At 35.1% G+C, this 13,557-nt stretch overlaps 1 protein-coding gene across 1 annotated transcript in view; it reads right to left on the bottom strand.

Moving 5' to 3' along the window:
- Positions 1–13,557, bottom strand: part of CSMD1 (CUB and Sushi multiple domains 1) — a 1,074,877-nt gene that overhangs the window by 78,286 nt on the left and 983,034 nt on the right. Inside the window, exons 48-49 of the mRNA XM_066547292.1 lie at positions 13,086–13,232; positions 2,787–2,975 (exon numbers count right to left, since the gene is read on the bottom strand). Of these exons, the coding sequence (XP_066403389.1) occupies positions 2,787–2,975; positions 13,086–13,232 (336 nt within the window). The remainder of the gene's footprint in view (positions 1–2,786; positions 2,976–13,085; positions 13,233–13,557) is intronic.

A 13,557-nucleotide genomic window follows, 5' to 3' on the forward strand; every position in this document is an offset into this window, starting at 1 on the left:
AAAATATTATTTTCTCCCATTGTTTACAGAAATCTACATACCCACAGCCATATATATGGATGAAATTATAAATACAGCTTAAAATTAAAGAAAAAACCTATTTGTGAACATGCTAGGATTTCTAAAATTTCAAAACTCCTTCTTGCAGATAGTGATAAAAAAAGGGCAGACACAATGTCTGAAGTATTTGACAATTTTCTTGAGTACTCTGTAGTTCTGTTCAGAATCTATTACTTTCTGAGGCTCTTTGACCCTTGGTTATCCACTATCAAGTCCTGGGATGCTATATCGAGTCCTGCACATCTGTGCATTTTCCCTCCTCCTTTCTGTGAATTATTTCATTTTGTCCTTAAAAGTGGGGACGTTTTTCTTAAATTGTTTAAAGAACTTTTTTCTGCATTCACAAACTGCATTATGTATGGACATAATTTTCAAGGTTAGAATGGCCAATTTGAAACACTTTCGGTGCCATTGTGAACAGAAAATTGTGAACATAAAATGTAAAAACTAAAAATCTAAAAGAAAACTCTTGACATTATACTGTTCTAACAAATGAGAGAAACTATAAAAAAAATTAACTATATAAGAATTTTTATGTGCTGAGTTGTATTTTCATTTTACAGAACTCTGATATTTGAACAATAGTGGAAGTAGCAGTAGAAAGCTAATATAGTCTGGCTAGATAAGTAGCAGAAAGCTAAGGGATACATTTTCATAGAACTTGTGACAGCTGAGGAATCACAAGATTTTAAATTCTGGAGAAAAGTAAACTACAGGGCCGCCTTAAATTTATGGCCCCACCTCCCCCAGTCTAACAACTACACACAGAATACTGTCTCCATCCTCACATGCTTAAAGTAACTGAGGTCCAGATTGAGATGAAAAAATTTCTTTACCTTTTAAAAAAAGACACCTGCCAGATAGCCAGCAAAATAGCTCTCAAAGCTTCAGCAACAGTATTGACCCGATCAAATACAACAGTTTAGGCAGATGGGGCTTGTTTTTTCTTTTCCCATTGTTCCCTGAGATTGTTAGGCCTCCAAGACATCCTGCAAGCCTAATACCTAAAACAACTTTCTCTACTAGTGGATGGAGGAGAGGTAAAACACCTCAGGACACTGAAAATGACACTAGACTTTCATGTTTAAGCAAATGAATCAAAACTTTGTCCCACATACAGATTTTAAAATTTTGTTTTAATCTGGAACAAAATTTTATCCTCCACTTTGCTGATCTCAAGCTGTAGGCCTAGTCATTATTCCAGGTTCTTTAGTGCAAAGTGTCTGAATTTTCAATGCCAGCGCCAGAAACAGCACCTAAAATGCAGTTCAAGTCCAAAAGCAGCATTTGTGCCTAAATTTACTTCACATGCAGATCACACACAGATTCTCCCATAACTTAGTGACCTTCAGGAAGATCAAACAGAATCACATGCCATATCAAATCATATATGGAATATATGTGGCATTATATTACCATATAACATGATGGCATATGAGATTAGAAGACGTCCTGGATTCTGGAAGCACAGATACACAGGTCCTGCTTGTGGCACACTGACAGTTTGAGTTTCTCCCTGGACTGATAGGGATATAGCCACATGGCCCTTCTCAACAGGAAAATGCTCATCCAGAAGAAATATTTAGCTACCAAATTACTCTGTATAGAAGATAGGAACCCGGTTCCTTCAAGTTCTTCAACTGTCAACTGTAGCCAAATTTCTGCAGCTTTTTACTTTTCTTTCAAATAGCACACTCTCAAGAGTAAGCATCACGCCAAATCTCAGCTGGCCTTTTTTTTTTTCTTTTCTAAATCACAGAATAAAACTTTCGTACTTCTATCTTATGGTCTTTTTAGAAATATCTGAACCATCACTGAGATGGAACATCAAGCAAAATATTTTCTTGAAGAAGACATAAAAACTAAAGTCTTACAATGTTAAGAACAAGTAAATGCAAGTTTTAATCAATCATGTTCTTAAATATGAATGCTACTATAATTTCATTCCATAAATAAAGTAGACTAGAAGCAGACACGTTTGAATAGGCCATATATGATATGGGTAGAATTTGCAGCCTTCTTTCTCTTCCCCAGGTCCCTGATATTATCACAGAATCAAGGAATAGTTTGGGTAGGAAGGGACATTAAAGACCATCTGGTTCCAAACATCTGTCATGGGCAGGGACACCTTTCACTAGACCAGGCTGCTCAAAGGCCCATCCAGCCTGGCCTTCCAGGGATGGGGCATATACATTTGACAAACAGTAACAACTACTAACAAGAGCAGCAAGTTAAAGTAGAACCTGGTTCAGCTTCAGGATAGTAAAAACAAAATAAAACAAAACAAAACAAAAATAAAAGAAAAAAAAAAGAGAGAAAAGAAGTTAAAAATTATGTCTTTAAAGAACTGGTTATAATGTTATTTTCTAAAATAATAAAATAATATTTTCTAAAATAATAAAGCAATCCCTTATAACTAATTATTTTTTAAAATGTTCTGTAATACAATGTAATGACCTGTGGTCTGTTTATAGGTATGTACATTACTAAAGAATGAAGTACTGAAGACATATTTTTCACTTGGTCTGTATTTGACTGCATGAATATTTTTTAAAACTTCAACCCTGCACATATGAGATACACAAGTCAGTGTGTGTTTGGATCAGGTCATGATGTGAGTGTCTCTCTTGGCATACAGCACTACTGACAATGCTGCATCTTTGTTTTGTCAAACAGCCTTACAACGAAATTATAGAAGCCTGCTCAAGAAGAAAGCATTATCTTACCGTGGCAGATTGGCACAGGAGAATCCCACTGGTACATTCCATTTTGGTAGCGCCTGCATGTCGCGTTATTGTGACCAATCATTCTATACCCAGGTTTGCAGTAATAGCGAACTTTGCTTCCAGCAGGACCACCCGTTTTATTTATAATTCCACCATTCCTCAAATTAGGGTTTAAACTGCAATAAGGAGCTAAAAACCAAAAAACAGACATACTAAAAAACAAATCAAGTGCACTTAATGTACAAAATTAAGACTATTTATGACACGTAAAAACTTTGAATGCCACTAAAATAAATTCTGAAACCTTTACAGTACTTTTGGATCTTCAGTGAAGATTCAGACTACCTATAAAGAAACATCATGAAGTTCAAAAACAAAATTTATAATCAAAACCAGTTTGTACTGCTTCACATAAGGAAGCTACAATCATGAAGCATATAGATTGTTCAGTAAGTTCGCTCACACTTAATAAACATTCTACTTCAAATATGATAACTGTATTTAAAATTATTCTTTGAGCTACAAAATATTCAAAAACAACTAGAAACAGCTTTATTAAAAAATTTCAGTGCACTTAGACATGTACGTCAAAGTTTAAACATTTTGTCAAATGTGTTAAAAATTTATAAGACAAATAATGGTACACTGATTCTTCAGATGCTTTCTTTCAGATTAAAATGCAGTTAATTTTTTGTACCTGTTCTCTCTTAGTTATGGGCAAGTATATTAACTTTTACAAAAAGCATGTAACTTAACTGATTGCAACTTCTTAAATGTTGAATTTACACTACATATGAAGTAAGACAGAATGTACCTGTTTGAGTTTTGAAATGAAAGTAAACCTTGCTTAACTTTAATCACTACTCTACTAATATTTTTTGCAGAGGGGTTTTCATGACCAGCATTGTCCTCGAGAATCTGTTACATAAAAATTGATTTTTTTTAATATATGCTGAGTAAGCAAAAGTACAATTTTTTTTGTCAAAAAGTGAGTAATAAAGACCATTTCTTAAAATAAGGTTGCAGTAGCTTTCTGTAAAGATGGAATATGGATACCTGAACTGGACCCAGATCAAGCAGAAGTGCAGTATAGTTTGACACACTATATAGAGAGTTGTAACACGCATCTGTTTGTACAATGAAAACATTTATCACTGGATAAAAGCAATATGAAAAAATTACCTAGACACCCTGCTGATGTACAAGTCACTGTGTATTGGAAGCAGGTATCAAGCTTACTGAGATTATCTTTTCAGAAGCAGCATGGCAGGATCATGAAAATTTATTTCTGAAAATAAACCTGACTGCACATCCACCACTGAAATAAGCCTACAAACATTCTTCACAGAGAAGACACTGTTGAACTCCACTGAGAACTAAATATCAATACCAATAAGACTGAGACTTCAACGACTGTTGGAATACTCCCTCCATAATACTGAAATGTGTCTTAGATATACTGCAATATTAATTTTAATTTCTGCAGACAATTATCTAGTAGAAGTTGCTTTATTTTCACATGTGCATAATTACAGGTTTGGGTATACAGCTTTCAACTTTTAGCTCTATTTTTAAATTTTTATCTTTAATGTACATTTTGTCACCTGATGGTGCACCTACTATATCAATTACCATCTAAAGAAGAATGCTTTTGTTCATTGACAGAGATCATAGAGTTGATTATATTCCTAACCAAAACATTTGCTTTAAATGTCTAGATTTAGATGCAGTATATCAAAGTCAATATTTCTAGTAATAACACCCAACATAAGCAGCAAAGCTAAGTCCAACATTCAAGATACCAAAAAATATTATCTGTTGAAATTATACTAGAGAGTTCTCAATTAAGCAACATTATTTCTACTCAAAATGTTATTTCTGTACATTCTTTTGCTTGGGGATTAACTGAAAAAAACCCCTACTAAATCATAAAGGAAAAAATTAAAACTAGAATGAAAATTAATAAGCCAGGATGGTTCAGTAAAAAGATTTGTTTGGGGCCATGTCCCCATGTGTCCTTTATAAGCATGGTGACACTCACTTGTCTGCCTAAATTACATTATTATCAAATTACTCTTTAAAAAGGGGACTTGGCATTTAAAGAACCACAATAAACATGGTTTTAATTTTCCTTTTAACATATTGAAGAATAAATAAGATTGTTATTGCAAACCAAGCAGATTAAGACCTCTAAAATCAGCTGCAGTAACCTCTTAAGTGCTATTTAATTTTAAATATCCTAGATCTTAAGAAAAGATGGTGAGTCATAAATAAAATATGCAATTCAGAAAAAACTCCAAATTTATTACATCAGTACTGCAATTTTAGATATAAAATATTTCTCGGTAGCCCAGCAATATTGTATAAAATTTCTAACCATATTGTTTTTCTGTATAGTATTTTCATGTCTCCTTTTTTCTATCTCCTCCTATAACCATTTAATATGGACTATTAATTCTTTTATTAAACTGCTAACATTGTTATTCTAACAGTAAATTCTTGGCTAGATATAAAAGAAGAGGTCTTTTAATGCATAATAGATTTTTAGCATAACAGGTTAAACTTCACGTTCTGATTGCCAGGGTATTTATTGCCATGCTTTAGCTGTGGCTGATTACAACAATAAATATATATGACTATCCAGAGAGAGAATCTTTAAAATGGCATGAAATATGGGATATTCAGGCTGCTGAAATACACAGAATGATGTCAAAATACTGAAAATTTCCTTGGGAGCCAAAGGGGAAATCTATCAGTCATAATTTTTGCTTATGTCATAGCAATTAATAATGCCTTGAGCCCAAAAGCATGGTTTAAGCTCTCCAATGAATCAAGTGGTGCTCAGAGAGGACCTAGGCAAAAAAAAAGTCTTTTTAATTAAGAAATTTATAGAAGAAAACAAGAAGGAAGACAAAGTAGCAATATCACTCAGAATTTACTTCAACATCCATTTAAAAATACTTAATTTCTGAAGTTTACTGTTGCAGATATTCTACAGAAAACTATATCCTTCTTTCCAGATGAGGAAAGGATGAGTCATCATTACCTTGATGACCCCTGTATATTTTCTGCTTTCAACCATCTCTTCAGCCTACCGTTACTAATGCTTACTTTTCCTGACAACCCAAGGTGGGTGAGTGGCAGCAGCTTCGTGGACCTGTAGGAAATAGGGAAGAGGTCTGGAAAACGAGATGCCTCAGTAAAGCTTTGTGGTCATCTGCCATTGTGAAAGTTAAAGACAGACTTTCAAGTGTGAATATAAAATTAACAGAAGTGTTTTGAGAATAGGGAGGTTATAACTGGAGAAAGGAGAGAAAGAGTATTTGAGATGAAGGTGCTGATATAAGAGCCATGGGGAAGAGTAGCCATGACAGATTGTGCAAAGAGATGAGAAACGGGAAGGGAGGGACTGGAGACCAGGAGAAAGCAATGAAAATGAGAGAAAAAGAAGTACTTGGTTAGCCATTAGTAGTGGTACCAAGAGGATTGATGAATCAGAAACTGACATTGTGTTCAGAATAAAATATGATTCAGTGAAAGAAAAAAATTTTAAATCAAATGAAACTGACTAGTGGGACACGAAGAAAGAAAAGATCAGAGACAGAAGACAGGAAGGAGGAGGATAACAAATTAGGGGTGTCTTTGTGAAGAGGAAGAGAAAGATGTTAAGCTAGATGGGAAAGAAAGATAGATAAAAGTTGGATAAATAAAAACCTTATGTTTTCTACCACTAAAAGTAGACTGTGATTTGTAGGGAGGGTTGGAAAAGGGGTGGAGATAAAGAAGGGTTGAGGAGCACAGCTAGACTGTCTTGGCAGAGGCATTTTGACCATAATGGGTATAAAGTTTGGGACAAAAGGTATGATGAATGAGACTACATGAAGTGAAGTGGATTCCTTGAAGTAGAATGAAAAGTTCACCAGATAGTACAGAAAAGGTCCCATGTATCAGAAAAGGGGCTGTGCTCCCAGAGTGCCAAACTTTACACTTTCATGACTGTTAAGAGTGTTTCTGACACACATAACATACATTTTGTGATGTAAACCATGTATGTTTGGATAACTTACGTTTAAAACATTCATCCAACCTAGATCAGATCCATCTTTCACTCTTACAGAAATTCTTATTAATGACATTTTAAAGTAGTAGCAAGTCAGTAGGTTACAGGTAAGCGGTGCCTGTAATCCACATCCATGTAAAAGTCCTACTAAGACTATAGTACTCTGTGCTGCCAAGACAGCATGATATGGATAGAAAAGGCTGATACTCCAAGCAATGTATTATGTCTAAGCTATAGATAGCATGAGAAGAAGAAAAGTATTTTTAGCAAATTATCTAAAAATTCTGAAGATGGATTTTTATTTTACTCTGAAAAATACACTTGTTGATACAGTAAAGGAATAGTGATAAGTCTACATACAAGTCCCTTCTTAGTCTGTATCTTGGTAATTTTTAATCTGTTCTTTAAACTGAACTCCCTTCAGAGCCCAGGATGAAACCCACATAACTTCTAGGATCAGGAACTGACATTAATAGAAGAACCACATAAAAAGCAATAAATAAATGTCTGAAGACCTGAAGTGTAAGCAAATGTTTGAAGAATGTCAGACTGAAAACTACATATAATGTAAGCTGAGTGAAAATTTTGAGCTTAAGCAGAAATCCATACAGTGCACTCATAAAATACTGCAGCCTTGTGCCAAGGACCACTGTGATAAAATGCTGGTTTTCTCCCAGCCAGTTTCTGGGAGAATTCATCCTGGAATCCTATGAGGCTTAGCTGAAATAGGTGTAATCGCACAGGAGTGTTCTCATCTCAGAATGACAATGTTTTACCACAAAATGTGATAAACTTTTATGACCATTCCAGTGACTGAAGCAATTTTACAGTTATAGATTTAATTTACTTTTCCAAATGACATATCATCCATGTCCTTTCAGGACCTCTTAGATAACAGTGTATTTTGTAAAGCAACATACTGAACATTTTCAGCTCACTTATAACCAAAACATTCAGCTAACTTAGCATCAGAACTTTTGTAATTTGCCACTGAATACCAACAGGGTAATAGCTGCCAGCTAAATCACATATCACTAGTCGATGGATGGGTGGACAGCAACACCTATAAACACTGATCTTGTATTTGCAGGACCACACTCTAACAAAGCATATTCTCTTAGTAGCTGGAACATTTAAATATTTATGTTGAGGGGACTTTTTTGCTGTTTGAGACACTCTGTCTCAGGGAACTTCAATTAAATGACTCCCAATTAAAAATTAAAATTCTTTAAAAATTCCATGTCCAACCCTCCCAGATGATTTTGTAGAACTCACTCTCTACAGGGAATCTACAAAATTTTATCAAAGAACTAATCTTAGCAAAGGACTTGATTTCCCAGCAGTTTCCTTGATCAGTAGTCAAAAAAACTAATATGGAGAAGATATTTGTAAGTATTCACAGAAACAGCACTATATTTGAAATTAGAAATAAATGAAAAAAATTTCTTCAGATACCATAATGATTTGTTCACCTTACATGCTAGATTTTATGTTGAGAAATAAAAATTCACACCTCAGTACACTCCCTCCTTATAAGTTTCCCTTTTGGATACTTAATTGTCTTCATCATATTACTGGAGAATCTTATCTCTTTGTGCCGCTATTCTTTAAATATCCTCTGTAGTAGAGGGCTACTGTCATACTCACTTTATAGATAAGAAATTGGACACTGCCTAAAGTAAGTAGATAAGGACACATAAGAAAACTAAATATATGTTTTCTGATTACTAAACCATTTCCTTAATGAATGGACCATCCATTCCATATGTTACTTTTCATTTTAAAATGTACAGGATTAAAATGGAGAACAATACTCAACCAAGCAACAAAAAGGGATCAGGCTGTCATTCTTTTTCTTTTGCATTTTATTTTATATCTAACAAATAAACAACATGAAAAGACAAGATAAATTTTCAAAGACCTATTCCCTCTTTAGTGATATAGTTATGAATGTTTGCAAAATAAATATCTGACTAAATAACCTGCTATTTATATGGCAGCTATTCTTACTAGCGGTTCAACATTTATAAATCATCCTGAATATTTTTTGTGATTCACAGTACTTCACTGTGACCTTCCTGCTGTGCAAATCACCCACCTAAAAGTTTACAAATTGGAGAAGAAACAATTATACAGAGTCTGATGAACTTCTTCACACAGTTCCCTTGTCACTTCTAACCATCTACTGGAAAATGTAAACAAACTAATCAATATTCTTTTATTCTAAATTGAAATAGAGAGAGAGTAGAAACACTTGTTTAACATGTCCAAAGCCTAAAAATAACAAGAAAAGAGTGGTGAAGAATTAAGCTTCTTGCAATTACTTAAGAGGTTAAAACAACATAATAAAAGTGTGCTGAGTTGACCCTGCCTGGATGCCAGGTGTACACCAAAGCTGCAGAATTGCTCCCCTTCTCAGCTGCACAAGGGAGAGAAAATATAACAAAAGGCCTGTGGGCTGAAATAGTGACAGGGAGAGATCATTCAGCTGTTACTGTCATAGGCAAAACAGACTTGATTTGGGGAAATTATTTAATTTCTTACCAATCAGATCAGAGTAAGATAATGAGATATCAAACCAAATTGTGAAAAGCCTCTGCTCTGCCTGCTCTCTCCTTCCCCTCCTCTTTTCCCAGGTATGCTGGTTTGTCTAGGAGAGTATTAATTTTTTTCAAAGGTTCTAAGGCTGTGAGGCTGTGTTGTGGATTTCTGATGAAAACAGTGTTGATAATACAGGGATGTCACTGTTGAGCAAAGCTTACACTGAGGCAAGGTCTTTTCTGCTTCTCACACCATCCCACCAGCAAGGGGGCTGGGGATGCACAGGGATTTGGGAGGGGACACAGATGGGACAGCTGACGCCAACTGACCAAAGAGACAGTCCATAAGATATGGTGTCATGACCAACAAACAATATAAGCTATGAGAAGAAGAATGAAGGACCAGTGTTGCAAGTTATGTTCAAATCACCATTAAGGCTGGTGTAGCCCTGCTCTTCTTGAGATAGCTGAACCCCTGTCAACGGGAAGTGGTGAATGAATTCCTTATTTTGATTTGATTGCAAATGTGCAGCTTTTGTTTTACCTAATAAACTTTACCTGTTTATCTCATCCCACAAGTTTTCTCGTTTTTATTCTTCTGATTCTCTGCTCCATCTTGTATCTTGCTGTGTGGGGAGTGAGCAAGCAGCTGGGTGGGCCTTAGTGGTATGCTAGGGTTAGAGAGCAATACAGGCTTCAAGGAAACTTGGCTTTGGTGCCTGGAGCACCTCCTCCCCCTCCATCTTCACCAACCGTGGTTTCTGCTGAGTTGTCATTCATATATTCTCACTCCTTCTAGCTGCTGCTGAGTGTGTATATATACAAATATATCTATATATACATATATACACACATATATATATATATATATATATATGTATATATATACATGTATATTTACATGTATATTTAAGTGTGTTATTGCAGAGGCACTACCACTATCCATGGCCAGCTGCAGGTCCATCTTGGAACCAGCTGAACCCGTTTCTTCTGGACATGGGAGAAGCCTCTAGCAGCTTCTCAAAGAGGCCATACTTGTAGCCCCCCGCTACAAAAACCTGGCCACCTAAACCTGAGAAATAAGAAAAAATAGTGCTTTTGGCAGGAAATTGCAAATTAGCTTAGTAACCACTAGACTTATTTACTTTTGAATGAATAACCAAAAGTTAAACAAAAGCATGTAACTGTTATAGTAGCAATGGCAATTTGAAAAATAGCAAAGGAAGTCCCCATCTGGTTCCCAAGTCCATGTGCCTCCAGAAGTTATGCCAGGTACTGTAGTGCACTTTCAATCCTTCTACCAATAATTAAAAAAAACCCAAAAAAACGATTAATCTACCTTTTCTTAGTTATACTTTTCCCTAGCTTGCTTGGGTAGGAATGTGTATGCATGGTTATAAATTATTGAGGGATGCTATTCAGATATTCTGTAGGTTAAGAAAGAGATGATTTAATATCTAGGCATTAGTGCAGTTAGGAAATGTATAATTTAGACTAAAATCTAAGCTAGTGCAGGTATAATATGTCAAAGCCCTTAAAAGAATACCTGTCTGCTTTAATGCCTCAGCTTTTTTCCACTGAGATTTAGCAATAAGTCTTATATTACATGATAGCAAACATAATATTAAGCAAACAGCTTACACAATTAAGGTTGAATGCTAAAGAAAATATTAAGCATTCTCATGAAAGCTTCTAGCAGTTTTTAACAGTGAATAAAATTTGTAACTACAACTGAAATCTAGCTGTAACAAAATGACAATTTACAAAATTTTGTGCACAGGCATAGCTGGAGAAGAAAGGAAAGGTTATGGGAGGGCAGTAATTCATTTCAATAGGATTTTCATCATGAGGAAGCCTGCTGGCTCAGTCACAGCTGCCACAGTATCAATAGCCTTTTTGGGATCTTGTATTTTTCCTACTTTGATGATGTTGCTCTCCCTCATTAGGATTCAAATCCAATTGTTTATGCTGCCGCTCACTGTTAGTCTTCTTTCATGCTGATTATTTCCATTGAATCTCATGTAAAATGGACAGAAGTTTAGAGAAAAATGCAGGCACTGACTGTTAGTGAAGCGGAAAAAGCTAAACTGGTGTTTGTTCCAAAAACATAGCCATAAGGATTGCATATCTCTCTCTAGTCCCCCAGTTTTATTGTTAGTCATAGCTAGTGCCATAATAATTGATGAATTGAGCCTAGCAATTACACACCACTTCTTCAGTACTGCAAAACATGTTTTGTGTACATGCAAAGGTTTAAAATATTTTGCCATTCCTCAAAAATCAGCCTCCTTAATAATTTGATACTTACAAACCAACACCTTCACATGAAGTTTATTCATGGAACCTTGATATTGCTTCCTCACTTTGAATTAATGAATGAAGGCCCGCTCCTTTCACTGTCACACATTTGAGGGCTACAATGTGACAGGTTCTCTTTGTTCCCTCTTGCACATTCTCAATCTATCTATTAAGTCCTGCAATTGCGTTTTTACTATAAAAACCTATATTAATATCCAGTATGCTTGAAAAAAATCTTTTCCCCATTCCTCAGCTTCAATTTGTCTGTAGTAATTATCCAAAAATGCAGGTGAAGATGATGCTTTTAGTGATTTTTTTTCCTGACTGCAAACAGTTTCTGCTTAGTTCTTAAATCCCCAAAAAAATCATAATTATGCTCTGAGCTGGGCCCTGATCTTACATTTCAGTAACAAGAGAAACTTTCCAGAAATTAGACAGGCAGAGCATGGATGGTACATAAAAGGAATGAGCTTCCCAAAAACGGTCACCCTAAGAACATTTACCATGACTAAATGGGAGATACCTGGTACTTCATGAAGTGTTCTGCTAAAACATTCTTAGTATTCCTTTCTCTACTAAATTTTTATTGACAATATTTAGCCTTCAAAAATTAACTCACAGATCCTTTACATTGCTAATCAAATCCAAACACAGAAGAAGCAAGTGTTAATGATAGCAATTATCACCTTTCTCTCTCACACATACTATTCACATCATGTAAATGATCCCTTAGCCAAGCCTTTTAGCAGCAATATGGCTGCAAACTGAGTAAGGGTCAATATGTCTACACATAACACATAATCTAGTACTGCAATATATTTCTTCTTGATGTTTGTTATTAATATGGGAAATAATTTTAGCACTATTTAGATAGACTAGTTACATATTTTCATGTTACCAGATTCATATACAGACTGTTGAAGAAATGAGGGATTTTTTTCCACCCCCTCAGTTTTTCATTTATTTGTACATGAAGAAAAACATAATAATGAGAGTTGTGAACTGCAGCTCTGGGAAATTGGAAACCTAATAATTGTGTACTGAATTGCAGCTGAAGTAGTGCACCACTAATGAAGATCAAAAATTCTCACTTCTGAGTACTTCTGTGAAAGTCTAAGGGTTATCCCTACCACTATATCTGAAAGGCCTCTCTCCGGATCTGATAAGACAAGAGAACAGGTGCAGAGAGGAGTATAAATTGGAGAAGTATTAATCTGGAGAAGTCTGTCACACTGGGAAAAAATGGAGAGACCAAGTTCTGTGCTTAACTTAAAACAGAATGATTTAACATCCTTAAAATAAACACTATAAAAAATTATCTTCAGAGAAACAGACATTATATTAGAAGTGGACAACAGTATATCCACAAAATATAATTTAAGAGAAAGCATGAATATTTACCTGAGTAACGAATCTTGAATCCTTTCTTGCTGGTTGCATGATCAGTTGACCAGCGGAGATACAGCTGATTCATTTTGCTTGTGAAGTTCAGTCGCCCAGTATGATTTCCACTCAAAGCAACCAGTAAGGGGCTTTGCCCAGAAGAACCTTCAGAGATGAATAAAGAAACTACTGAAGTTTTAAAGTACTATGCGTTTAAGGAATTCTTTCAATATTGTAACTAAGCTGTGTATGTGAACATGGTAGCATAGGAAATAGCCAGACACTTCCTTGTCAGAGAAATAACAAACAGATCTCAATTTAAACTGTCCATCTGGTTTTAGATTTTCACTAGAGAGCATTATAATTGCTTTATATTTCCATTTCTTTGTACCTAGATAAAAAAATCTAGGTACAAACAGATGGAAATATAAAGCACCTAGAGATTTCTCCATAAAACCTGAATAAAGTAGTTGTTTAAAATAAAAAGAGG

This window comes from Molothrus aeneus, chromosome 3 (assembly GCF_037042795.1).
Source record: "Molothrus aeneus isolate 106 chromosome 3, BPBGC_Maene_1.0, whole genome shotgun sequence".
Taxonomy (NCBI): Eukaryota; Metazoa; Chordata; class Aves; order Passeriformes; family Icteridae; genus Molothrus; species Molothrus aeneus.